The sequence below is a fragment of the Papaver somniferum genome, unplaced genomic scaffold (assembly GCF_003573695.1).
Source record: "Papaver somniferum cultivar HN1 unplaced genomic scaffold, ASM357369v1 unplaced-scaffold_75, whole genome shotgun sequence".
Lineage (NCBI taxonomy): Eukaryota > Viridiplantae > Streptophyta > Magnoliopsida > Ranunculales > Papaveraceae > Papaver > Papaver somniferum.
The window spans coordinates 1,014,141-1,038,735 of NW_020650415.1; the positions used below are offsets into that span (position 1 = coordinate 1,014,141).

General features: G+C 36.4%; 1 protein-coding gene and 1 long non-coding RNA gene across 3 annotated transcripts; one reads left to right on the forward strand and one right to left on the reverse strand.

Annotated features, from left to right (window-relative positions):
* Nucleotides 1-2,243: 2,243 nt before the first annotated feature.
* Nucleotides 2,244-7,875, forward strand: LOC113344265. Of its 2 annotated transcripts, XR_003357724.1 has the most exons (11): nucleotides 2,244-2,633; nucleotides 2,732-2,836; nucleotides 2,977-3,042; nucleotides 3,651-3,734; nucleotides 4,738-4,859; nucleotides 5,323-5,495; nucleotides 6,165-6,369; nucleotides 6,727-6,878; nucleotides 7,076-7,166; nucleotides 7,425-7,481; nucleotides 7,572-7,875. It is a non-coding gene; the product is annotated as an uncharacterized LOC113344265 (long non-coding RNA). The 2 variants fall into 2 exon arrangements; XR_003357725.1 differs by lacking the exon at nucleotides 6,727-6,878.
* Nucleotides 7,876-8,557: 682 nt separating this feature from the next.
* LOC113344214 lies at nucleotides 8,558-10,386 on the reverse strand. Its single transcript, XM_026588224.1, has 2 exons — nucleotides 9,866-10,386; nucleotides 8,558-9,356 (listed from the first exon to the last, which is right to left on the reverse strand). Exons 1-2 carry the CDS (start codon nucleotides 10,384-10,386, stop codon nucleotides 8,558-8,560), a joined length of 1,320 nt encoding a protein of 439 aa, XP_026444009.1.
* Nucleotides 10,387-24,595: the final 14,209 nt, after the last annotated feature.

Genomic DNA, 24,595 nt, shown 5'->3' on the forward strand with positions numbered 1-24,595 from the left:
ACTTAAAAAATAGCGAGGATGAAACTGGATACATCCTGGTGTAAATTAAAAATAAGAAAAAGTATTTAAAAATGGGTAGGATAAAACTGTTTACATCCCGACTATTTATACATTCTCGTCCATTTAAACAATATCAAATTTTACATGTCTTCTTCACCCGTTTAATTGACCAATTTTGTGTTAAATATATGACTATTGATATCAACATCGGTTAAGGATATGGGTGGGACTTGGGTTGGTTGGTCGGGTTAGAAGGTTTGGTCGAGCCAGACCCTATCCATAATTTCTTTGCCCAGATTGCCCGTGGAATTCGTGGAACTCATGGATATGCTTCCCAAGTCCTACCAAGTTGTGTTCCTAGGGTTTTAAGGGTTCCTCGAGTTGACCCAAGTTTGAAATTTAAACCATAGTTATCTAGTAGGCAAAGATTACTAAAGATTTCCCAGATCATGGAACTTTCTTTTGTATGAATTGGTTTCGTCCACACAAATTTACTGAAGACACAATCTTCTTCATTATCGGCCAAAGCAGTATAACAAGCTTTAGTAGAAAAGCTATCCATAATCTCAATTTCATCATCTTCCTCAGTAAAGACTGGGACATTCCTTAAATCTCTTTTAAGCAAATCTCATCCAAGTGGCTCATTTATATTCAGACTTTATTTAAACTTCCCATACCATCATTCCTGTTGGAATATTTTCAACGCCGCTAACCAAAGGGGGGTCCTGGGGGGCATCGCCCCCAGGCTGTGGTCGACCTGACGTTTCGTGAATAGAAACCTGTTGGCGAATAAAAAAAACCTATTCCCAACAGGTGCAAAACCCTTTATAAATAGCTTCTCCCAGTTTCGTTTAACATATAAGAAAAATCAATCTGTTTTCTCTATTTCAAAAAGCATCATCAGAAATCAGAAATCTCTTTGTGTGTTCTTGATTGAATCAAGGGGTACAAACCTTGAATTCAGTTTTCGTTGCAGGGCTTTCATTGTATCCTGAAGGCAATATTTCGCATACCTGTTGTAATCGCCAATTGTTATTGGGAGGGTAGAAATATTTGTCTAAAAGAAATTTATACAAGCCTTGAAAGTTTTGGAGTGCAACACTTTCTTCTCTGTGTCATTCATCCTTTGTGAAACCCTTTTTTTTACAACAATTCCTTCTGTATCACTTCAGCAACTGAAGCTTGCTTGTTTTGACAGCATTGAAAATAGAAGGAAACATATCCTTCAAACAACCATTATTCAACCATTTATCATGCCAGAATCTAGTTCCTTTCCCATTTCTTATCTTGATGGTAATAAAAAATTTTAATCTCAGGTACCAATCTCGAGACATTCTTCCAAAGGCTTCTACATTAAGCATTTTTATCCTTAGCAGGCAGTAAAAGTCCTTCAACAGACTTCATTTTTTTGCTGAAACATTCTTCTCCATAGTGCATTCTTATGCCTAGAGTACCTCCAGATCCATTTCACCAGCATAGCTTTGTTAAACAGTCTAAGGCTCTTCACACCCAAACCGCCTCCCTGAACCCCATTATTTTGGATATTTCTAAATTACACCTACTGTCTTAAAATCGTTAAATCCCACTGTATTAAGATCTATCAAAATTTATTAACGATGGAGAGCTATGGTGTAGAGTAATTAGTAAAGCACTGTGCTCAACTTGTACCTCCTGACAACATTTCCTCTTCTATTAGTTCGATAAATCTATTTCCTCTTCTATTAGTTCGATAAATCTATTTCCTCTCATATACATCGATGGTTATCCTTGAGAAATTGTATTCTTTCTACGCTATACATGTACATTTATACTGGTTCTTTATCGTGAAGAAAAGAGATGAAAATGCAATTAAGATACGAATGGGACATGGGTACAACGCAGACCGGAGAGAGATGCAATCCATAGGGGATTTAAAAGTCCTGACATATGTATGATAACAGTAAACATCACCAGTGGAAAATGGGGTATTTTCAACCCACAACCGTGACTCTCATTGATGGTCGACGGACCTTGGACCGGTCAAGACGGTCTAGGATTTAAAAAAAAAACACGGAGCACATCACTGATAGCCTATATTGGTCGTAAAATGAATTTTTTTATTATTATTTTATCCTAATTCGCTGACCCATTCTGTGACGATGCAGTTAGTACTTCCTATGGTTCAATTTTCTAGGCAGTCATCTCCCCACCACTCTCCTTATCTCTTCATCTCTATTATTTTTTCTTCTCTCTCGGAACAAGAAAGAGAAATTATTTTGTTTTGTAAACCTTCTTCATCTCTCTATTACTCCTTATTTACCAAAACTAATCAACCTTCCTTATCTCTTTATTTTGCCGCTACAATCTAAATCTGTTTGAAACAAAAAACTTCTTCCCAAGAAACCCGAAACCCCTTTTCTTCATAATCAGAAAACGTGTTCTCTCTGTCAAAAAAAAAAAAAAAAACCCTTCTTTTTTATCATCACAATCAGAAAACCCTAACTCTCCATCGAAGATCAAAAGGTATGAATCTAATTTTTCCAGTTTCATACTTGTCAAGACTATTATTCCTTAGTAACAGAAATCATTTGAAGACTAATAGAAATCAGTGAAGATGTTTCGGTTGGATGATATTCTTCAATTAGGAATTGTTGGTAATTTTTTGTATCATTTCTTCTTAAATCTTTTGTGAATTTTTTAACCCAGACTTCATTTAAACATCAAGAATGATTAGGGGTTTTGTTGTTTGCAGATTTTGGGTTTGATTTTGAAGTTGGGGCTTCAAAAAAAAAATAAAAAAATCGGGGGTTTTGTTGTTTGCAGATTTGGGTTTGATATTGAAGTTGTTTCTTACAAGGTGAACGCCCTTTTCATTTAAATCTAGGGTTTTATTGGTTTTACGATAAGAGAATCATAAAGATTGAAACTTATTGGTTTGTATTAATTGTTGTTGTCAGTTGATTAGATTGTGTTTGATTTGGTTGCCTGTATGTACAGGCATCAGCTCCGGCTCATAGAAGAGTTAAGGAAAGTCATCTTATTTCTGATGCCATCTTCAGACAGGTGATTTTCATTCATTCTGATTTCGTCTACTCAAATTATGAATTTTGTAATTAGTTAGCTAAAAAGTTGTGATTTATCTGAAATGAAAGTGGAAAATTCTGCAAAATTAATGTTTTCTTGCAAAATTAAGATGCCCATGTTGTGTTTGTTCGTAAAAACTGTTAAATTTGATCAGGTTGAGACTAGTATTCATGGATTTACATCAATATTAGGAGATAACACTATATTTAACTTCTCTTTCGGATTATTGGGGTACTTTTAGTGGGAGTATCTTTGAAAATTCTTGTTAGTACTTTGCTAATTTCTCTTACTGCAAAGGATTGTTACAAGCAAGTCTAAAACTTGGTAGCGATGTTTGAAATAGTAAGCTTAATAAAGGTGATGTTTCGTAGGAAGTTATTATAAAGAACTGCTAAGATGAAATGTTGGAAATGTTGAATGAGTTACAATAGCTAGTAATCAATCTCAAAATCTTGCTTTAGCTAGGAAATGTTGTTGTGTTAATTGTCTGAAGATATTGATGTGGAAAAGTGTGGTAACTTACTATGAACCAGTAATGAAGTCTGGTTATTTGATTTTGTTAGTTGAACTTCTTACTTTGATTGCAGAGTCATCATGCTGGTTTGTCCAATCTCTGTATTGGTGTACTGGTCGCAGTCAAAAGAAGACTTATTACTGAAAATTTAATGAAGGTTTGTATTTTTTTCCTTAGTATGCTGCGCAGTTGAATTGGAGTCCGCTATTACAGGAGACTTACTAATATGTTCCTCAGTTTTAAATCCAATCCTCTTGTGTATACGACCGTCTGGTTGTTTGAGCTTTTGTTATGCTTATTGCAATATGGCTTACTAATTGGATCTGGATTTTGGTTCAGCTTTACATCACTAAGAGACTGGCCATTTTTAATGTGTTGGTATGCATCTACCCATGATTACATTGAAGTAACTACATCTTTTGAACTTCCTGACATGAATATTGTTGTACCGTGTTTATCTGAATTCAATCTCAGCCTACCTTTGTTTGCGGTTGCTTCTTATATGGTTGAAAATATAGCTCAAAATAAGCTCGTTTCGGAACCAGTGAGTAATAACAAGGTTATTTCATTTTGCATTTTATGCCCTTCAGCCATCAGCATAGTTATCCATGATTGTATACGTTCACAAGATGTGCTTTTAAGCTCCCTTGGGAAATTTTAGTTCCTGTACTGGACTTGCCGGTTTGACATGTAGGTGAATACCCTTCCATTTTTTCAGCATACTTGACTTCGATTGTTAGTCTTTACTTTAATTGCTAATTCCCATACAATATGTCACAGGGACCCATTTTTGAATTAGATCGAAAAATTGGGTAACTGTTCGGAATCTTAGGATCTCTCCTGAACTAATCACTTAATATAATGAAAATATTATCTTTCAAGATTGGAACAAAGGAAAAAAAAAGAAGGAATGAATGGTTATTGCTAATTTAGAAGCTTGCTCAGTTACTCTCATATCTTGCAGTTTGTAATTTCTCTTCATGTAGTTATTACCATAGATTCAATTATGTACCCAGCTTGTATGATTCTCAATTGAGTGAACTTAATGCATTTCGATTTAATCCTTACATTCTCCAGATACAATTTTTTGTTATATTAATGTGATGGTTTTACTGTTGTATGTTAGAGACCCCGGTTTGAGTTATTTAGTTGTTGTGCAGGTTTGATTCAACTGTTGTGTCTGGTGACACTAATGGTTTTTGCTAGTGTTGTCTGGTTTAAGTTGGTGTCATATGCACATACAAATTACGATATGAGGGCTCTTTCCAAGTCCAGCGACAAGGTAATCTCAACACTCCTGCACGTAAGTACTTACAGAAAAAAAACTAGTGGTGAAATGTTCTAGAGATTTCAATTTATTGAATAGGTGGATATATAGGTAACGTGCAATAACATACTTGGCCATATGAGGACTTAGATCATATTAAGCAACTGTAACACCAAAAGCAACATGAGCTTCTGTTTGTTATATTGTAATCCAATCCACCAAGGAACAATCACTATTTTATTAGATTGTTATTTGGTGTTCGTGCACCATTATACCTAAAGTGTGATATCCCAAGTTGGCCGAACATCAATAACTTGTTTTAAACCTTCTTACGATTCCATATTCTCTTTCTAGTATACAGAAATGTTGCTGATGGACATTATGGATCCATTTTCATCCTACTCATTCTAGAAAATGATCAGAAAAGTTATCGATCTTTCCTGCACAGGTGGCCTCTTACAGTACTTTCTATTCGCAGATGGAAGAGCACCTGAGCCAAGCTGGTGTCGATACAACTAACAACAAATGGAACGAAATGCTTGTTTTGGGTGTGGTGGATCCAAACAATTCATTATCTCATCCGGCAGGGTCATTGATGTTCAAGCTAATTCTGCTACGTGCTTAGATTCTGATCATTTTGCCAACTTCTTGGTATGTTGCCATCTCATTTTCGTCTTAATAGTATGAAAGAGAGGATTCAATTATGTTTCAAGCTCTGTAGTACAATTTCATTTCTTCCTTGTGTGGTAGTTTTCTTTATCAAATTACAGGTGTTTGTAGCTGAACCTCCTATGTTCTCAGAACTTACAAGTTATGAAGTCTGGTTCCAATATTTGAACGGTTTGTGTCTGTTCATTTTGCATGTTCTGCAACTGTTGAGAGAAAATAAATAATTTGTTTTAAGGTTGGGTAAAATTAGTTAATAGATGGGCTTACATGCTTGTCACTAGAGAAATACTCACTTGTCACTGTAGTATATCATTTGCTGATCCAGTTGACGTGAAGCATGCTCTGGAAACGATTTCTGAGTTGGCCTTTAAAGATCTTTATTCTAGAGCTCATACATTAGATGTTCTCCTTTGATTGTAAGTGGTGATATAAGTATTCTTGCACAATCATATGTTACATCTCAGGATGGTGATACTAAAATGAAGCTCGCATGCAGTTTTATGTCTGATGTTTTCTTACAGAATTCTTTGTATGTTGATATTTGTTTTCATAAGAATGGTCTTTGGATTTTTCCTTGTTGAATAATTTATATTTCCTGTTTTTCCATGCCGATTTTAATAGGCTGGAATATGTTTCATTTTCTCATTACAGGTGAAAACCCGGGCAAAGCTTCTGAATGCCTTTTGTACTGAAAGCTGGAACTTGAATTAATCTACAAAGTCTAAATCCAATGTTATGAGGACACCTAGCTGATGAAGTTATTCCCTGAAATTGTTCGAAACATCTGTGACCAGGACGTGCTTGCAGAAGATAAGATTCTTCAATGATTCCGCTAAGGATTCAACCTCAAGGGAAGGTAAGCAGTTGGGATATCATTTGCTAGAAAATTCATAAGCTTTGATTTAATTGCTTGTATCTGGATATGCATGTAAATGATGATTGACGATTTTCGATGTTGTACTTCAAGGCTTATGGTTTATAATGATGATTGCCATAATTTTTCTTCTGGCATGTAACCATGAATATATGGCAAACCCCTTCCTTTCGCTTATTAGAAAGCTAACCCCCTCCTTCTGAAGTTGGTTTAATATCTAATATAGTGAGAGAGATACAAGCTTCAAACAGGTTACATACATAATGTAGATACTCTTTGCTGTAGTAAAATTTTTAGATTCAAACAGATTCGAATGACCTTCATATTATATTGTTTCAGTGTTGCAGAGGGAAAAAACCTTGTGTTGTCGGTTACATCTGTCATAGGAAAGGAGCAGATCTGTATCGTTAAGGACATTTCTATCAAAATAGAAAATGACCTTTAGACTTTATTACTACAGTATATGTTCGTTACTTCATATGGGATAAGAGGTGAGCTTAAGTTAATGAGTGGCCATTTTTACTCCTGTCTTTCTGTTTTAGGCAGACAAGAGCATATCATTATTAGTTTTTCATGGGATGTTTACTTTTATTTTATTTTAATTTTAATTTTGGTGGGTTTGTTTTGCCTGAGACACACAACTGGTATTCATATCTTTTATAATTGTGAATTATGATTTGGTTCGTAGGTGAACTATAACTTGTAGTCCCCAAGAAATTGATGTGCTGAGGAAAACTAATGTTCTTATTACTCCAACAAAAGCTACTAGCACTGGAGGGGTATGAATAACTATCCCACGAGATATTGTCATCTTCAGTTGGTGAAGCATTTGTTACTAAGTTTGAGAATTTACTATGATTATTTGGTACTTGTCTACTGGGTTCATAGATCCAGCATTCCTCGCTTACATTTTCTTGTTAGATACCCTTGGCCGGAATCTCATACTTTGATCTAACATCATAAAGTGTTGTATCTTTATAATACCTTTCTATCTATAAGTAGATCTTGATGATATTGATGCAAAAGTTTTCAATTAGGTTCAAAGGTCTTGCAGCTGATGATGGTAGATTACTACCTTCGGGACAGGTAGGGAGGTAATACTATTTCCTTAACATCTCAATTTTGTCTTATGTTAACTCTGTCTCAGTTCACCATTGTGATTAGTTTCATCTCAAATATTGCAGATAAGTCTTATTGGAATCCTGCGCGGTGCTCAGGGTTGTGTTGTACTTGACAGAGATGGGTTCACAGCAAAGAAACAAACACATCTCTCTGATATTGTGAGGCGGCTCCAACAAAGAAAGTTGATTCAACATCTCATTGTAAACTAGGGTATTTAGACTTGCACTTGTCTTTAAGAATTGTCTTTAAGAAACAAGTGAACCTATCAGCTAAGACTTGTATTGGTGCAAATTCAGGATTTTTTTTTGTTTTTTTTTCCTGATTTTGAAGCTAAGTGCAGGTTTCATTTCATTGAAATTTTGCAATTTGAACCTGTATGAATTGTACAATGAATACTGGTTCCTAAATAATTGTCATTTAAATTTATGAATCCAGGTTTCATTTCATTGTAATTTGAATTTCATTTTAGTCTCAGTCAGACTTGTTTCAGCTCAGATAGATTTAGTCCAGGCAAGACAGCCAATCTGAATCTATTATTTATTTTTTTATATTAAAATATATATCTACGATTGAGGAGGACCAGTCTTACTACCTTCACCGTTAAAATCGGTCATTGATATAGGTTGTTGTACGACCCGCAGAGCCACGTCATAGATGGAAAAGACGCCCAAACAACGACCATTTCCGTGACTGTTGAAACAAGTCATTTAACTCGGATCTATGACTTTCCCTGGCGGTCGCGAAACTGCTATTTTTCCAGTAATGCATGATGTCCATTAGCCGTTTTTTATTAAAAAACGGATAAATTTATCGTACCGGGTGTACTTTAGAAATATTCTAAAAAAACAAGTGTATTTTAAAAAACAGACTATCAAATGGGTGCATATGAGAAAAGACCCCCAAAAAAGCCATAGTTGAATTGAATTCTTATTTCTTTTCCTTTTGATGAAAGAGAGAATTTTATTCAGAGTAAAAGAATGTACAATGAACTAATTACCAGAGGTAGTTAGATGAACAGAAAATACAGAAATTAAACAAACACAGTACTCTAGTTTCGTATAGAATAGAAGTAATTTACATAAATTGTAATACCAAAACTTGCAGCCCAAGTGAGAACTAGAGATTTTGCCTCTATGCACAACTCTTCGTCAGTTTTGTAATTGTAATTTTCCTCAAAAGTACGACAATTACGTTCCTTCCATAAGACCCAAACTACAGCTGCAGGAATAATGTTCCAAACCACCTTACCACTTGTTGATAACTTATTGTTGAACCATGCGCTTGCAAGGCTCAACATAGATTCCAGGAAAACCCATGCCCACTGCTCATTAGGCGTTATGGATGACCAAATCTTGTGAGCGACTTTACAGTGTATAAGAATGTGATCTTGAGACTCATTACAATCACCACAGAGAATGCAGGAACTATGTATGTCAATCCCCTTATATTGAATCATGTCTTGTGAGTTTAACTTACCATAGACAGCACACCATAAAAGGAAGTTAACTTTTGGTGGAATGCCAGAAACCCACACAAAATTGTATGGGGAATTATCAATTCCATCGTCATAGATCATTTTTGCATATAAAGTTTTAACTGAAAAAATACCTCCAGAGTGTAAAGGCCATCTTCTTGTATCAGGTAGAGTATCCATAGCCGGTGGATCATAACCAATAAAATGGAAAAGAGCAGCTAAAGAGTTTGCTTCTCCGTAAGTAAGAATCCTTTTAAAATCAAACTTCCACGACCCTTCTACAGTGATGTGCTCAGCAATAGTTGCGTTTCGCAGTCTGTCAAGCTTGTACAGATCATTGAAAGAGTTCATGAGAGAAGTTTCACCTCGCCATCTGTCATGCCAGAAAGAAGTATTTGCACCAGAATGGATGCAGATTGAATAATTTCAAGTAACCAATGAACTACAATCAACAATTGTTCTCCAACATGAAACCCCATGAGGAGATTTGACCATACCAGGAGTCCAAAAAGAGAAATTAGAGCCATATTTCTCCACAATAAGTTTATAGCAAAAGTGAGATTTATCAACACCAAATCTCCAACTCCATTTAGCTAACAAACTTGATTCATTAACCTGAGATTTAGAACACCAAGGCCCCCTCTTTCTTTTGTGGCCATAACCATTTTCCAGTTTATTAAGTGAGAACATCTGCTGCCAGAGTTCTTGTGTTCCCAAAGAAAATTTCTCATATTCTTTTCCAAAATATTAATAATGGAAATATGAGATTTAAAGAGAGAAAAGTAATACAAAGGAAGTGAACTTAGAATATGTTTGAGAAGAGCTAGTTTACCACATTTGGAAAGAGATATTTTATTCCAGAAAGATAGTCTTGCATCAAACCTTTCAAGTATAGGATTCCATATAGTTGTGCTGCTAGGTTTAGCTCCTAAAGGCATTCTTAGATACAAGAAAGGCAGTGTATCTGTCTTGCAACCAAATTCATCTTCCAAAGCATTTAATTCAGATACCTCCTCAATTGCTATAATTCTAGTTTTGGAGGTGTTTACGTTCAGGCCTGCAATGAATTCAAAGACATGAAGAGTAGAGAATAAATTTGTAAGTTCCTCTTTTTTATTATCCAAGAAAAAGATAGTATCATCAGCATAGTGAAGATAATTCACCACCAGACCATCATTTACCACTGAAAATCCATTGAACAAACCTAGGCTTGCATCCCTGTCCAGATACCTTGAAAAACCTTCCATATCAATGTTAAAAAGTAATGGAAACATAGGACAACCCTGCCTCACTCCTCTTTTGCTCTTAAAGAAACCAAATGCAGAACCATTTATTAACACAGAAAATGATGCAGTTGAATAACCAAATCTTATCCATTTGTACCATTTTGTGCTAAAACCCATCTTCCTCATAACAAACTCCAGGTAGATCCAACTGATCCTATCAAAGGCTTTGTCAAGGTCAATTTTACAAACAATCCCAGCCTTATCAGATTTTAACCTTGAATCTACTAGCTCATTGCAATCAAGGTACCATCAAAGATCTGCCTCCCTTCTATATAAGCACATTGCACAAGTGAGATAAATTTTGGCATCACAAGCTTCAATCTTGTAGACAAAACTTTAGTTATAATCTTATAAGTACTTGTCAGAAAGCAAATTGGTCCACAGTCCCTAATAGACTCAATATGATTCTTTTTAGGGACAAGAGTAATGACAGTAGAATTGTGTTTTGTATTAATACTACCTGTTTGATAGAATTCCTTGACTGTGCCCATGATGTCAGATTCCAAGAAACTCCAACATTTAGAGAAGAACATGAGAGGATAATCATCAGGCCCTGGAGCTTTATCTTGGCCTAAATCCTTGATAGCTTGCAATACTTCTTCTTCAGTAATGATGGCATCAAGAATGTCTGATTCCATAGTGTTAATACTATCAAAATCAGTACCTTCCAACTCTGGGCTCATAATCTCTTATTCCTTGAAAAGGTTCTTGTAGAAATCCACAATATGCTCCTGTAACTTAATTATGTAATCTACCAGGCTTCCATCAATGTATAACTGCCTAATCTTGTTATGTCTGTAGCCTTGCTCATGAAAAAGGGAGTGTTTCTATCTCCCTCCTTTAGCCATTCAGTATTAGATTTAGTCTTCCATGCCACTTCTTCCATTTGAGTAATTTTCTCAAATTCAATTGTATGAAGAAACTTCTCATTCAGCTGCTCAGTGGTCAAATCATCTTCTTCAGCCAAACTGTCCAAAGATTGAATCTCAGAGATAAGATGCTTTAACTTAGAAGTAGTATGCCCAAATGTTTCTCTATTCCGCTCCTTAAGCTTGTCTTTAAGTGCCTTTAGCTTGCACCATAAAATTGTGCTTGGACGACCTGCAAAACAAAAAGAAGACCACCACCCTCTAACATGTTAATGAATCCATTCTCCAAGAACCACATAATTTCAAATCTAAAAGGGCTAGGTCCCCAAGAAGGATCATCAATGTCTAGAAGGATGGGAATGTGATCTGAGGTAGGTCTAGCTTTGACTAATTGAGAGACAAAAGGGTAGTGGGCTTCAAAGGAAGGGGAGAGTAAGAATCTATCAACTCTGGAAATAATAGGATTTGCCTGACCATTAGACCAGGTGAATCTTGCACCTTTTAGAGGAAGGTCTATAAGATCATTAGATGAGATGAAATTGTTGAAACCTTTAATACTCTTTGAAACCTTAGTGCAGCTTTTCTTGTCAGTACATATGGAGATTTTATTGAAATCACCACCCAAGCACCATGGAAGATTCCACATTCTGCAACAATTATCAAGTTCTTCCCAAAAAACTTTCCTCTCATGTGGTTTGTTGGGTACATAAACATTAGTTAACACCCATTCAAAATCATCACTTTTGTTTCTACATAAGATGGATAAAGTGAAATCCCTAACAAGAGAGTCTGAGACCTCAACTAGGTCCTTGTTCCATAGAATGATCATTCCACCAGAGCTACCAAAGGACTGTTGAAAAGTCTACCCAAAACTAGAGCTTCCAAAAATTTGCAAGATATCATAATCTGTACAGTGCATCATCTTAGTTTCCTGTAACATTATGATTGTAGCTGTAGTTAATTGTATCATCTTCTTCACTATGAGCCTTCTGTTTGGAGAGCATAGCCCTCTTACATTCCAAGGAATAATTTGAAGACTCGTTGATCAACATATGAACCCCCTTTCTTTTTACATCTTCTAGCTTTAGTATCCAAAGTGCCAACATCTTCAACATTAAAATCCAGTCTTTTACATTCTGTCAGAAGCCTTTTAGGTGCACTTGATATTGGACTTGAAGAACATGCATCATCAATGACCTCATCTAAAATTGGTTCAAAACCAGGTGGAAACATAAGTGTTAAGCTTGAAGAAATCATTGTCAGAAGCTGCACAATCTAACAATGATATAAAAGTATCTTCCAAGCCATACAGAGGGTGAACCTTTTCTTTAGGTTCTTGAATGGATGTTGAGGAGACTCCATCCAAGGAGATCAGAGTCTTTACTGCAAAATCTTTTACCATAGGTGGAACAGGAATATTACAATCCTTAGACTTAACAATTGGACCATTTAGAGAGATTTTGGTCATGAGGAATCTCTTCGAATGATTAGGCATCAATCTAAAACTGGCATTAAGAGTAACTCCCAGTTTATACAATCGATGAGCCTCATTAATAACCCATTGTGGAACGTTGAATTGCTGCTGAAGTTGTTGCTGGTGGTTGATGGATAACGGTGTAACCGGTTGTATATCTGAGGGTGTAGGTAGGGGAGGAGGGGTTTTAAAGATGGGCTTTTTATGTATGGAATATTGCATTATAGGGATTGTGATTAAAGGGCTAATGGATCTAGGGATAGGCTTAATTATACAATATAATTTTTGTTGAAAGGTGCGGGTATAGTGCTTGGTAACTGTGGTTGTTTTGTGGACTGGTTCATGGGTATTTATGGGTTGGCCTTCGGATTGTATCGATGTAGGAATAACTTCAGAATTTTCAGGGATAGCAATTTTGAGAGCCGGTATAACATCGATATCCATTTCCACTGTTTCTGGCTCAATAGATTGTAACTGCTCTATTGATTTCTTCTCCCAAAGTTGTTTTGAATTAGGATGCGACTTGTTCTTCTTTCTAGATTTTGCCTTCCTCCTCTTTCCAGACTTCTTTGTTGAACCATGATGACCTGTCTTCCGTTGTACTCATTTTGAGTAAACTTCCGTATTGGGCACGTCAGACGCCGTAGAATTTGCACTTACTGTTAAGCTTTTCAAGGATCCAGCCAATTCGCAAGATCACGCATGAAATTACCTTTTACAGTTTCAAAATCCGAGATGCTAGATTTATGAGTTGAATGCTCAAAAATCTTAAAGCTTGAATTTTCCGTTACCCGAGTATTAGGGTACCGGTAACTGACTGGTGCTCCGGCAATGGAGACATTACCAGTGAAAATTCCTGTCTCGGTGACCAAGGTAATAACTATGGGAATATGATTTACTCCTTTAGAATTCCTGATCTTCATCTTGATAGCGGATAGATCTTGCAACTTCAAAGTAGATGGACTTATCAGCAAAGTATCACCACAAACTTTGCCCAGAGTTTGCATAACTTCAGATGACCAGTATTGGTATGGCACACCAAAAATTTCAATATTGAAATCCGTTGCAAGCGTAGCACTTGTATTCCAAAAACGATTGTTCCATCTGCACACAGATAAATCTACATTGTCATAGGTGAATATAAATTCAGAATCAAAATCTGTAATGGATTCTTCATTCACATAAAATATATTGCTTGGAAAGAGTTTATAGGAAAAAGCTTTAAAGGGAGGGTGCTCTGAATTTGAACTTGGAGTGCATGCCAAATATAGTCCCATGAGGTAACTGGAATCGGAGATGAGACCACAACTGCATTTTTCCATCTTCCCAGTGGAAGTTGCCTATCCTGTTGTTTAATGTTTACAGTAGCAAAACGCTGGGATGGTGAGATATAAACTGGAGCTGCAAAACCATCACAAGGGAATGGAGATGTCTTGGGGATGTTTAGTTTTGGATGAGAAGGTACCTTAGAATGGGAATTGTTTTGTGGATTTTCTGGTTTTGATGGGTTAGGTTTTGAGATCAGAACTTGAGCATAGGATCGGTTAGAATGAGTGTTTTTTATTTGAGACTGGGTATTTTTTGGAATTGCAGATGATGAGCTCAAATCTAGGATTTCAGCAAGTACAGTTGCAAAAGAGAACCACCCTTCAAAACAACTACCGGAAGGAATGTAGAAGGAGACTGGATCAGCTCGAGAGTTTGGCTTGGATAAAAGAATGAATAGATAAAATCCACTCTTATTCAATTGTTTATTTACTATGAACCAGGTGTGGTTCTCTTCATGCTTCCAGGTTTTTGTGCCTTCATCTCCGTTCTTTGCTGCTTCAAAAACAATGTCATGAAAATGTCGTGCTAGTGGTACAGGAAAAACTCCTTGAGTCGATCCATTAGAGTAGAATTCTGTTAAGGTTATGGGAGAGTTGGGTATGAGCTTTTTGAAAGAAAATCTGAAAAACTTTCGCTCAATATGAGCATATCGATGTTCTGAAGACATTGGGATGGATGAAGAAATCTAAGATAAACTAATGGGATCTAAGTTTCTAAAAGGATCTAAAACCTAAAGATTTGAAAAAAAAAGTAAAAAAATGGAGAAAGGAGAGCCATCTGATAGAATAATTAGTCTCTCGACTCTCAATTGTAGATTTGTTGTTGTGGTATGAAGAAATATTCCTCTATGTCTCACTTCTTGTAGGATTTCGGGAAAAAAGTTAGGGTTGTTGAAATGAGAAGTACAAGAGAGATCAAATGACAACAGGTACAAACAAATAAAGTGTTGCGAACTCGATTTTGATGACCATTTACTGATTGTCTTACTTGTTGCTACGGTGCGCCAAATACTTATTTTAATGGTCCAGTCTAAACTATAAATACTTTCTTCGATAATTACTTTTCTATCTCGTTAAAAACAATTATGTTGGTCTTTTATATTTCATATGTTGGAAAAGAGGTTAGGCGTCGGAGAAAACTAAACACAGTTACTTGCACCTATAGGAGCAAAAAGTGTATAATTCATTCGAAGAGAATTAAGATGATATGCTCGGTTGAGCATATATGTGGATGCGACGGACCTACTTGTATCCGAATATCGGACGTACTGTACTTGTGTCGGAAACTCTCGTCATAATTTTAATATAAAAATAGGTAATTATCTATTTCACATAATCTCAACTTGTAAAAAAAGGATACATTCACTTTTGTCTAAGGAAAAATAAATAAAATAAAACTTAATTGATTAACTTATGACAATTCATGCAACGCACATGTGTCACATACTGATTAGGAGGGACAGAGGAGTATCTCATTACCCGTCACTTTGTGCTAAGCTAACCATCATAGTTAGGAAAATAAATTTACATCGTTATCTCACCCGAAAAAATATAGGGATACGAGTAAAACTAAAATTGCAGGAGAATACCAAATTAAATTCGACGTTGACGTGATACCGAAACCGCCATTAGCATCATTGACACCGTCATCATCATCTGCCATGACGATCTCCGCTTTCTCCGGGAGTGTCACCATTCGGCCACAAGAACAATCAGTTTCAACTAAAGCAGAAGTAGCAGTGTCATCAAAATCACTATCATCATCATCATAGCTGTAATCTCCTGCACTTATCCCGTTCTCCTCTTCCTCTTCCTCTTCCGAGAGTCTCGTCCTTGTTTCACTGTTAATTGCATCAACAGCAGAAACATATTTTCTTGGGCCGGTTCTGCTAAGAGACATCGCTTACCTAAAGAATTAATTAGGAGTTGCGAAAGAAGAATTAAAGAGACTCGATTTAGAAGTGCGACACGACTCTTCATAAACAAACAAACAAGTTTCCTAATTCTACTCGGATAAGTATTACTAGGTTAAAATCACAGGCTCAAACCACAGGCTCTAAAAACTTGTCCAACAAAAACAGGCCCAGGCCGGTTCCTACCCCCTTCCGAATTCGAGCCATTGGAACATGATTTGCGTACCCTAACAATTGATGATGAAAATCCTGACCCAGAACTCATTGGTCTCATCATATTGTGTTGTAGTTCTACCGTGTATTTTTTTCTCATCAGTTACACAGTAGTCCAACAACATTCTCTATAAAAAAAAAATTAAATCTATCTCTCTTAAAATACTCCAAAATTTATTGTTTAGTATTTGAATCGGAACTAAAGGAGTTCCACAGAGAGGACAAGATTAACTATCCAGCCACAGTTGAGAGCCATGAATGGTGTGGACTTCCCATTTGGAAATATGTTATGATCCTATACTTTAAAAAGGGTTTGAACTTAGAATTTTGAATGAAAAACAGTAGGAGACGATGAGAAAACAAGAGAATAAGAAGATTTAGAAGAGAAGAGAAGAAGCCAGACGAAAAAGATTAAAAAAATAATTGTGTTGCTCGGTTTGAATGTTTACAGAACTCAGATATATAAAGTTGTTGTAACTTCCTAAGCAAGAATACCAAGGCATAAAGCCGACTTCTAACAATAACTATAACTACTTAGTTAAGAACAAACTAAATAAGGAAAGCATATTTAAGGAAATAAGCGTGAAGAGGTGTTGGTGCCACAACATCTCACCCTGCCTGAAAAATAGCTTGTCCTCAAGCCTGAAAATATGGAAAACGAATCAGTATTTCATCCGCATCCTCCCATGTCGCTTCTTCAGATGTATGATCCTTCCACTTGACCAGCCACTTTGTCCCAGCAACAGTCCCTTCTTAAACATTTTACGGTCTAAGATAGTATCAGGTTCCCATTTTTCATAGTCGACTGTCACAGGTAAGTCGGTATTAAGAATCTCAGATGATCCAAGTTTCAATTTCAACTGTGAGACGTGAAACACAGGATGAATTCGACTTGTAACTGGTAACTCCAAGCGATAAGCAATAGTCCCAATTTCTCAATGACCTTAAATGGTCCATAGAACTAAGGTGACAAATTAGAGAATGAAGAAGTAGCTGCAGTAGTTTGACAATAAGGTTGTAATCTTAAGAAAACCCAATCATTGACTGAAAAATTGCGCTCAGTCCTACGCGCATCAGCATAAGCCTTCATTCTGGCTTGCACATCATGTAAATTTGATTTAAGAATCTTCAAAATATGATCTTTGGCTTGTAAAACTACATCAACAGCATGGACAGTAGTTGAGCCTGGCAGATATGTAGAAATTGTTGGAGGAGTCTTACTGTAAAAGGCTTGATAAGGGCTCATTTTAATGGATGTGTTATAGCTAGTGTTATACCACCATTCTGCCCATGGTAGCCACTTAACCCAATCTTTTTGTTGAATTCCAGCGAAGAAACGTAAATAACATTCCAAGGTTCTGTTGATAACTTCTGTTTGTCCATCAGATTGAGGATCATAGGCAAAGCTGCGACAAAGCTGAGTGTGTTACAAAGTAAAAAATGTCTCCCAGAAATTGCTCATAAAAATTGGGTCACGATCACTAGTGATGCTCTTAAGCATTCCATGTAAACATACTATTTCTCGTATGAAAATGTCATCCACAGTATCAGCTGAATAAGGATGAGAAAGAGCCACAAAATGTGCGTACTTTGTCAGGCGATCAACCGCCACCAATATACTAGTCTTTAGATTAGATGCAGGAAACCCATCCACAAAATCCATAGAGATATTGATCCACACATCAGTAGGTATAGATAAAGGCTGTAGTAATCCTATAGGAGCTATGGATTCAGCTTTGTTTCGTTGACAAGTATCACAACAAGCAATATAGTGCTTAACTGCTTGTTTCATCCCTGGCCAATACAAATTCTGCTGAAGACGCTTGTAAGTGGGTAAATAACCAGAATGTCCTCCTGTTGGAGATGAATGAAACTCATCGAGAAGCTTATTGCACCATAAAAAGTAGATACTACTGCAATTTTGTTCTTGTAACATAGAACGCTATCTGTGTAAGTCCATGAAGGCTTACAATCTGGTTGATCACATAACTTAGTAATAATATCATTGAACTCAATGTCATTATGACATTCTGCAATAATGTCAGTAATGCCAGAAAATATTGGAGAAGTAATTGCCATAAGTTGCGAATCATTAATAAGAGATAATGCATCAACCACCATATTTGTTGCACCTGATATATAAATGATCTCTTAATCATAACCAAGAAGTTTGGATAACCATTTTTGTTGATCCATTGAAGAAATTCTTTATTCTAAGAAATACTTCAGACTATGATGGTCTGTGTAGATCTTAAAATGTCGACCCGTTAAATATGATCGCCATTTGATAACTTTATTAACAATGGCTGACATCTCTTAATCATAAACTGAGAGAGTTAAGTTTTTACCTGAAAGTGGCTTATTATAGTATGCAATAGGCATGTTCTGTTGAATAAGCACATCTCCAAATCTGTTACCTGAAGCATCACATTCAATGCAAAATTCTTTGGAAAAATCCGGGAGTGCTAGCACTGGTGTGCTAGTTAAGGTTGTCTTGAGCTTATTAAATGCATCTGTAGCAGCTTAAGTCCACTGGAACGTATCTTGCTTCAATAACTGAGTCAGTGGAGCACTAATCTTACCATAATCTCTGACAAACTTACGGTAATAGCCTGCTAAGCCCAAAAGACCACACAAGCCAGTGACAGTAGATGGAATAGGCCAGTTTACAACACAAGAGATTTTATCAGCTTCAACCGAAACACTATTAGAAGATACTAAGTGTCCTAAGTAACTGATTGTAGTTTTAGCAAATTCACACTTAGAATTCTTCAGATATAGCTTATGTGTGCGCATAACTTCAAAAAAAAATCTTCAAGTGTGAAAGATGTTCTGTTAGAGATTTTCCGTAGACCAGGATGTCGTCAAAGAAAACCAACACAAACTTGCGAAGATAGGGTCTAAAAATATCGTTCATTAGACTCTGGAAAGTTGCAGGAGCATTTGATAATCCAAATGGCATTACCAAGAACTCATAGTGGCTATCATGAGTCCTAAATGCGGTTTTATGCACATCATATTCATACACACGTAGTTGGTGATAAGCAAATCGCATATCCACCTTAGAAAACATTGTTGCTCCATGAAGTTCGTCAAGAAACTCATCTACTACCGGAATAGGAAATCTATCCTTAACGGTAATCTTGTTTAATGCCCTGTAATCAATACACATTCTCCACGATCCATCCTTCTTACGAACTAATAAGACTAGAGAAGAAAATTGACTAGAACTAGGCCTAATAAAACCTGTTGCTTTCAATTCAGAAACAATCTTTTCTATTTCAGCTTTTCTGAAAATATGGATATCGATAAAGTCTTACATTTACAGGTGCAGTATTTGGCAGTAAGAAAATACGATGGTCTTGTTCCCATGAAGGTGGCAAAGATGAAGGAGATGCAAACAAATCAGAAAAACTTGAAAGTAATTGGGAAACTTCAGTAGGTACCTGAGGTTTGTCTTGTGCTGAAGGAGAAGTTGCAATTAGTTGGATTAAAAAACCATGGGAAGTATGATCAAAAAGATTTTGCATTGGTGTGCTGTCTAGTATCATAACAGATGTTGAACCATTCCCAATCAGACGATGTTCATGCTCACCAGATTCAAACTGCATATGTAGTTTCTCGAAATCCCAAGTAATATTCCTAAGGTTCGCAGCCATTGAACCCCAAGTACAGCATCACAACCACTTATTGCTAGCAAAAAGAAATCAGTAGTAAACTGATAATTTTGTATCTTAATGGATATATCAGAACAAGAACCCTGAGTTTGTAATACTCCACCATTACCTACCAAATCTTTCATGGAAGTGTTGTTAGATTGAGCTAAAAATCCACATTATTTTTCATTAGTTGGAGTAAGAAGTTTTGAGTCGAGCCAGAGTCAATGAGAACTGTGATCGACTTCCCTTTAATGCATCATGTAACTCTCATAGTATTACGAAAAGAAGAACATGTGAGTGCGTGTATAGAAATTGTTGGGTCTGTACTTGATTGAGTAACCTCTTCAATGGCATCAATAGTGTCCAATTTTTATTCATCCAAACCGTCATTGTCAACCTCAGTAATTGAAGGAGCCATATCCAATAACAATAATCTAGGATTAGTACATATATGTCCGGGCTTATATGTTTCATCGCAATTAAAGCATAAGTCTTTATCACGACGTTCTTTCTGTTCCTCCAATAATAATCTCTTGACCCCTGTCGGAATAGTATTTCTCATAAATGAAGTACTAGTAGAATTTAATGTTTTACTGAAAGGATTTGGTTGAGCCATAGTTTTGTAGAAAGAACTGGTAAGCAGTATATCTTCTTGTTTAATAGCTTTTTTGAAAGACAATGCTAAAGTTTGAGGTTCAAACACTTCTACAACCGATTGTATCTCAGGTTTCAAAGATCGAATAAAGAGATCAATGATATGATCTTCTGGTAAATCAGTAACAAAGTTTAGAATATTCTCAAAATCTGTAATATGCTCATGTACTGATCCTTTTTGAGATATTGTAGACAATTCCAGACGTGGATTTGCAAAAAATTTATTACCAAATCGATCACAAATAAGAGAGAAAAAGTGCAACCAAGTTGGATTGGGTACCTTATTTTGAACCCACCTGTACCAAGCGTTAGATTCACCCTTGAGGTGAGCTGTAGAAATTGAAATCTTTAAGCCTTCAACGATGTTGTGTAGACGAAACTATTGATCTGCCTGGAAAATCCACCCTGCTGGATTTGTGCCTTCAAAGTTAGGAAATTTCAAATTGACAGGCGTTGTGCGATACCTAAAAGAGCATCTGGAGAACCTAAAATACCATTGGTTCCATTAAATCCATTAGTTCCATTCATACCATTACTACCATTGTTGCCATTGTTGCCATTTGATCCACCAAATCCAGGAGGTGTATTTAGAGGGAAACACGCAAGAAGGAATGATGCCATGTTACGAGTAATAGTATCAACAAGAGTTGTGGTATCTTGCCTGTTTTGCTTCATCACAGTAGCCACACTAGTAGAAAAATGAATTTTGGTAACAATTCAAGTTTTTAAAAGGTGACAGTTCAGGAAATACGTGTTACTAAATGTTGGGTTCTTGAGCAATAGTAACAGGTTCCTGTAAGAACTGTTACGCATATTTTCAATGTATAAGTATTATACTGTAACAGTTTCAAAGCGTCATCTAAGTTTCATACTGTAACAGTTTTAGAACAACTGTGACTGTATACCACTGATTCTGTAACATATTTGATCTGACACCGTTGTTGACATTATCGTGACAGTTTCTTAAACAAACCGTGTCTAATATCTGAGATACTGTGTCAATGGGCCTCCAGATATAGTTAGTGAAAACTACTACCACACCCATTTTTCAGATTTTTTACACTAAGAAACCCACGCCCAGAAAAACTCAGGCGCACACCCATTTTCTACGAGAAAATATCTTCCAAACCCATAGTTTCTGAAATTACGTTTCTTCACAAGCCGCATAATTTCTTCTTCAATTCCTTCTCTTCTTATTCTTCTCTACTGTGATTTTCTTCTCTATTGATTCTTTGTTTACAACCAAAAGAATAAACAAAGGTTCTGAGTAGCTGGCGGACTTCACCTCAATGGTTATATGCACGTATGTGCTGTGAAGGGAGAAAAATTAGGTCTTTTTCGAAACCAAATTTGTGAGCTGAGAAGAAGAACCAAAGTTTTACTGTCGGAGTCTATTGTTGGTGATCCAAGTCTGCAGGCATTTCTAGCCAAGGTACGATGGGCAGAGAAAGGGGTCGAATTCCGGTTGTTTCTCAGTTTGAAACTTCAACCGAAGTTAATGTTGTTGTGACTGATTTTTTTAATGTTTGAGATGGATTTCGTGAGATTTTAGAAGATCAAGAAGAACACGAAGAATGGGTACTCAAATATGGGGAATTTTGGTTTGGTTTGGAGGTCGTTTTGTTGTTAATAAAACACTTAAGTACTGTATTGGCTGTCATTTCTTGTATGAAACAATTATGGTGATTTATGCTAGAGTTCTTAAATGAGATGTAGGGAGTTTGGGTTGTTGTCGGAATTTGCAGGGGAGGTACAGGTGCTATTGAAATCAACAGTGAGGTTATCTCTCGACTAATTGCAACACACATAGAAGATGTTCGAACAATTGCCTGACTGATGTTGTTGTTGTACTGAAATGGTGAGAACCGTTGTTGTTGGCATAGGTCGTTGGCAGTCTGAACTCTGTTGATTTATCAAATGAAGGAAGGTGATTTGGCAATGAATGTCAAAATTTTAGATATGTATTCTTATTATTTGGATATGCTGGTCGATGTGTCTTACTTACGTGGTGGCAGAAGTTACCAACTTTAAGCAGGCAGACCCAGAGTTTCGAGGTCACGAGGAGATCTACTATGCTGAACCAGGTGGAGTGATGGACTACGAGGAATATAGAAGCCGACCTAAGAGGTATAGATAATGAAAGTACTTTTTGATATTCAAATGTTACTGCAGCGTGAATCTGTAGGTCATTATAACTACAAACCCCATACACCATGACTTGTGTAGGATTTAGCCCCTCATAAGTACATGGATGTTACACATGCTCATTTGTTCTTTATCTATTTGACAAAGCCGTTCTAGACATGCAAGTTTGTATTTCCTTAGTCATGCAGGACAACCATCTCATGCATTTGGTGGACGAGCTTGCTAGTGTTTTATCTTTTAAGTTTTAGGAAGATGCAATATACTATGCGTGGGAGTTAATGAAACATGAAAAAAGATGATGATGTGGTTATGACTGCATAACATGTCATTCAGTCGAGAAACTTCTGCATAACATGTTATGCTTTCGTGAAAATGGATGCATAACCTGTTATGCATCTACAAAATTTGTTGCATAACTTGTTATGCAGTCCAGAAAACCTGCATACCCTGTTATGCAGGTTTAACTGCAGATGATGGTGTAAATACATGAAAGAAGATGATGGTGTAAATACATGATTTTGACCAAGAGCCCCCGAATAACTGAAAGATAATGGTTTGCGTGGGAGTTAATGAAACATGAAAGAAGACGATGATGTGGTTATGACTGCATAACATGTCATTCAGTCGAGAAACTGTCTGCATAACATGTTATGCATTCGTGAAAATGGATGCATAACCTGTTATGTGTCTACAAAATTTGTTGCATAACTTGTTATGCAGTCCAGAAAACCTGCATAACCTGTTATGCGTCCGAAAATATGGCTACATAATGCATTATGCATCAAGAAAATAGATGCATAACCTGATATGCATCCGTAAATATGGATGCATACTGCATTATGCATCAATTTTTTATATGTACGGCTAAAATCAACAAAAACAATGGTTACATAACTTGTTATAGATGCATAACAAAGTTATGCAATCGAAAAATTGGTTGCATAATTCGTTATGCGTCTGCAGAATGTGTGATGCATCGTTTTTGGTGACTGCATAATGGTTAAGTATCAAGTTTTCAAAAAAATTCCCTAAAATGAGGATCACCTCCGATTTTTTCGTTAAAAACAAAAATTTGATATTCTTGTTTGTACTCGTTGCGTAGCTCTTTAAAAAAGATTTCCAACGATATAAAATTTGTAAAATTCTAAGGCGGATTTTTAGATATGTTATGTCCAAGTTGCGCTGCCAATTATACCCCTGAAAAAGATAGTATGCGTAATGAGTTATGGCTGAAAAAATAGTATGCATAACGAGTTATGTATTGGTTCTTAATAATTTCATATAATTATGAGTGTCACGGTACCCAAAATTAATTGTGGGCCTGACAATGATAATATTATTTTTTTTTGGGTCTCCCCTAAGTTCCCCATATAGTTATCAGGGAAGCCAATTCTGAAAACTTCTTAAGCAGGCGGGGATTTATGATCTAGCGCACCAATACGACCATTGTAATCTGGAGTCTGGACCAACACGTCACAGTACACTTCTTTGGGGTTCTTTAAGCTGCACTAGGTTGGTCATCACCGTGTAGCCATGGCTCGTATGGCTGGTTACTTAGGTTTAAGAGAGATTCACTATTTCAAGATATAAGAAGAATCAGTGGTTGCAGCCGTCAAAATTATCCCCATCTTCGACCTAAGGAGTAGGACTACTATTCTTCTCCGCAACAGAAGCAGAGCCACCACCTCGTTAAAGATCTGCATAACCCCATCACTATCTTCTCTACCCTGCCACCATGACCAGATTCACCACCATCGGCTACCAGTCTAGCACCACCTTCTCCTCCTCCTCCTCCTTTATGTGTTGTCTCGAACCGCTCCTTCCAGTTCAGTTACCAGTCCCAAGTGACATAGACGTATTTTTTTTTGATCAGTTTTGATCAAAATCAATGAGTATCTAGGTGGAGAAATTGATGATAATTAGGTATGAATTCTTCATTCGTGTTATTTTTATTGTTCAACGTTGTTTGATTTCAAAATTGAAACCTAGGGTTTCATAAATTTTTGGGAAATTGTTTGTGTTTTTTTTTTTTAATTGGGTTGAAAACTGGAAATAGCAAGATTAATCCTGG